The sequence below is a fragment of the Dipodomys ordii genome, unplaced genomic scaffold (assembly GCF_000151885.1).
Source record: "Dipodomys ordii isolate 6190 unplaced genomic scaffold, Dord_2.0 Scaffold6, whole genome shotgun sequence".
Lineage (NCBI taxonomy): Eukaryota > Metazoa > Chordata > Mammalia > Rodentia > Heteromyidae > Dipodomys > Dipodomys ordii.
The window spans coordinates 11,901,934-11,904,117 of record NW_012267222.1 but is presented as its reverse complement, the minus strand read 5'-3'; the positions used below and the strand labels follow the sequence as shown (position 1 = coordinate 11,904,117).

At 44.8% G+C, this 2,184-nt stretch overlaps 1 protein-coding gene across 1 annotated transcript in view; it reads left to right on the top strand.

The window, feature by feature from the left end:
* LOC105997765 (AT-rich interactive domain-containing protein 1A-like) overlaps positions 1 to 1,972 on the top strand; it is a 58,648-nt gene extending 56,676 nt beyond the window's left edge. Inside the window, exon 3 of the mRNA XM_013032291.1 lies at positions 1,493 to 1,972. Coding sequence (XP_012887745.1) covers positions 1,493 to 1,972 — 480 coding nt within the window. The remainder of the gene's footprint in view (positions 1 to 1,492) is intronic.
* The last annotated feature ends 212 nt before the right edge of the window (positions 1,973 to 2,184 follow it).

Below are 2,184 nucleotides of genomic sequence, written 5' to 3'. Positions count from 1 at the left end.
TTTCTTTTTGCTTATGTGGTGCTGGGGAATCGAACCCAGGGCCTCATGCATGCAAGGCAAGCACTCTACCACTGAGCCACCTTCCCAGCCCCCCCTTAAATGTTTTTAAATGAAGACTCAGTAAAAGAAGAAATCAAAGTAACTTAGTGTTTTGTACATTATCTGGATTAGTTATTAGTTAAGCCAGGCTGATATTGACCCATTTTGGTTTGATTCTTTTTTTTGGGTCCGGTTGTGGGGCTTAAACTCTAGGCCTGGGCGCTGTCTCTCAGCTCTTCAGCTCAAGGCTTGCACTCTACCACTTGAGCCACAGTGCCACTTCCGGCTTTTTTCTCTTTGCTTATATGGTGCTGAGGAATCGAACCCAGGGCCTCATGTATGAAAGGCAAGTGCTCTACCACTGAGCCACCTTCCCAGCCCCCCATTTTGGTTTGAATACAAAGTCTTAACCCTGAAAAAAAAATTTGCCATGATTAAAAAAAGAATAAGCTCATTGGCAAAAATCTTATTCTTGAACGTCTGTCAATTGCTCAAATATTAAATAGGATACATTTTAGCTGGACGCCAGTGGCTCATGCCTATAATCCTAGATACTTAGGAGGCTGAGATCTGAGGATCGCTGTCCAAAGCCAGCCTGGGCAGGAATGTCCATGAGACTCTTAACTCCAATTAACCACCAGAAAACTGGAAATGGCGCTGTGGCTTCAGCCTTGAGCTGAAGAGCTGAGGGACAGCGCCCAGGCCCAGGCCCAGGCCCAGGCTTCAAGGCCCATGACTAACCAAAAAAAAAAAAAAAGAAAAGAAAAAAGCATACATTTTCAATGAATGACTGTAGTCTACTAACTAGTTACCAATTTTGGCCATTCTTCCTGGCAGAGTTTAGACAGTTTGTATAAGAATGCTGCACCTTCTTACTATGAGGACTGGCTTGCCTGCTTGCTTGCTTTTCTCTCCTTTTAATTTTTTCCTTATGAATCATTTATTTCCTTTGAAACTCTTAGAAACGTGCTAGAAAATCTTAAGATAGGATGGAATGATAAAAGAATAAAGAATTAAAAAAAAATGAAATGAGTCAACATCTTAAAAACCATGCTACCATCTCCAGTCATCAGAATACCAACCTCAAATTAAATTGTGTTGCAGAAACTTTTTTTTTTTTTGGTTGTGGGGCCTGAATTCTGGGCCTGGACAGTGTCCCTCAGCTCTTCAAGTCAAGGCTAATACCCTACCATTTGAGCCACAGCACCACTTCTGACTTTTTTTTTTCTGCTTATGCAGTGCTGAGGAATCGAACCCAGGCCTCATACATGCAAGGCAAGCACTCTACCACTGAGCCACTTCTCAGCCCTATGCAAAAACTTTTAACAACAGAAAATTAAAAGTTAAAATTCACAATTGTCAATGTGCATGATTGCCTGCTTTCTATACAAATCCTGGAGGCACAGTTTCTGATAGGAGAGACAGTTCTAAAGAATTTTTTCCTTTTCCACAGATTCCTCCTTATGGACAACAAGGCCCAAGCGGGTATGGTCAGCAGGGCCAGACTCCATATTACAACCAGCAAAGTCCCCACCCCCAGCAGCAGCAGCCACCTTACTCCCAGCAACCACCATCCCAGACCCCTCATGCCCAATCTTCATATCAGCAGCAGCCACAGTCTCAACCACCGCAGCTTCAGTCTTCTCAACCTCCATATTCCCAACAGCCATCCCAGCCTTCACATCAGCAATCCCCAACTCCATACCCTTCTCAGCAGTCTACAACACAGCAGCATCCCCAGAGCCAGCCCCCTTACTCACAGCCACAGGCACAGTCTCCCTACCAGCAGCAGCAACCTCAGCAGCCAGCATCCTCGACGCTCTCCCAGCAGGCTGCATATCCTCAGCCTCAATCTCAGCAGTCCCAGCAAACTGCCTATTCCCAACAGCGCTTCCCTCCACCACAGGTAAGATCCCCCTGCCTCCTTCTCTGACCTGTGTATAACCACAGACAGCAAGGAAGTTTGTGTTGCCAGAATTTTGCCATACAAATTAATTCTCCAGGGTGCACTTAAAAATCAGTTAAACTCTGGGTAAACGTCCTAACTGGATTGATTTGAACTAATAAAGGAAAAACCTTAGCTGCACGCCATTGGCTAATTCCTGTAATCCTAGCTACTCAGGTGGTTGAGATCTGAGCATTTTC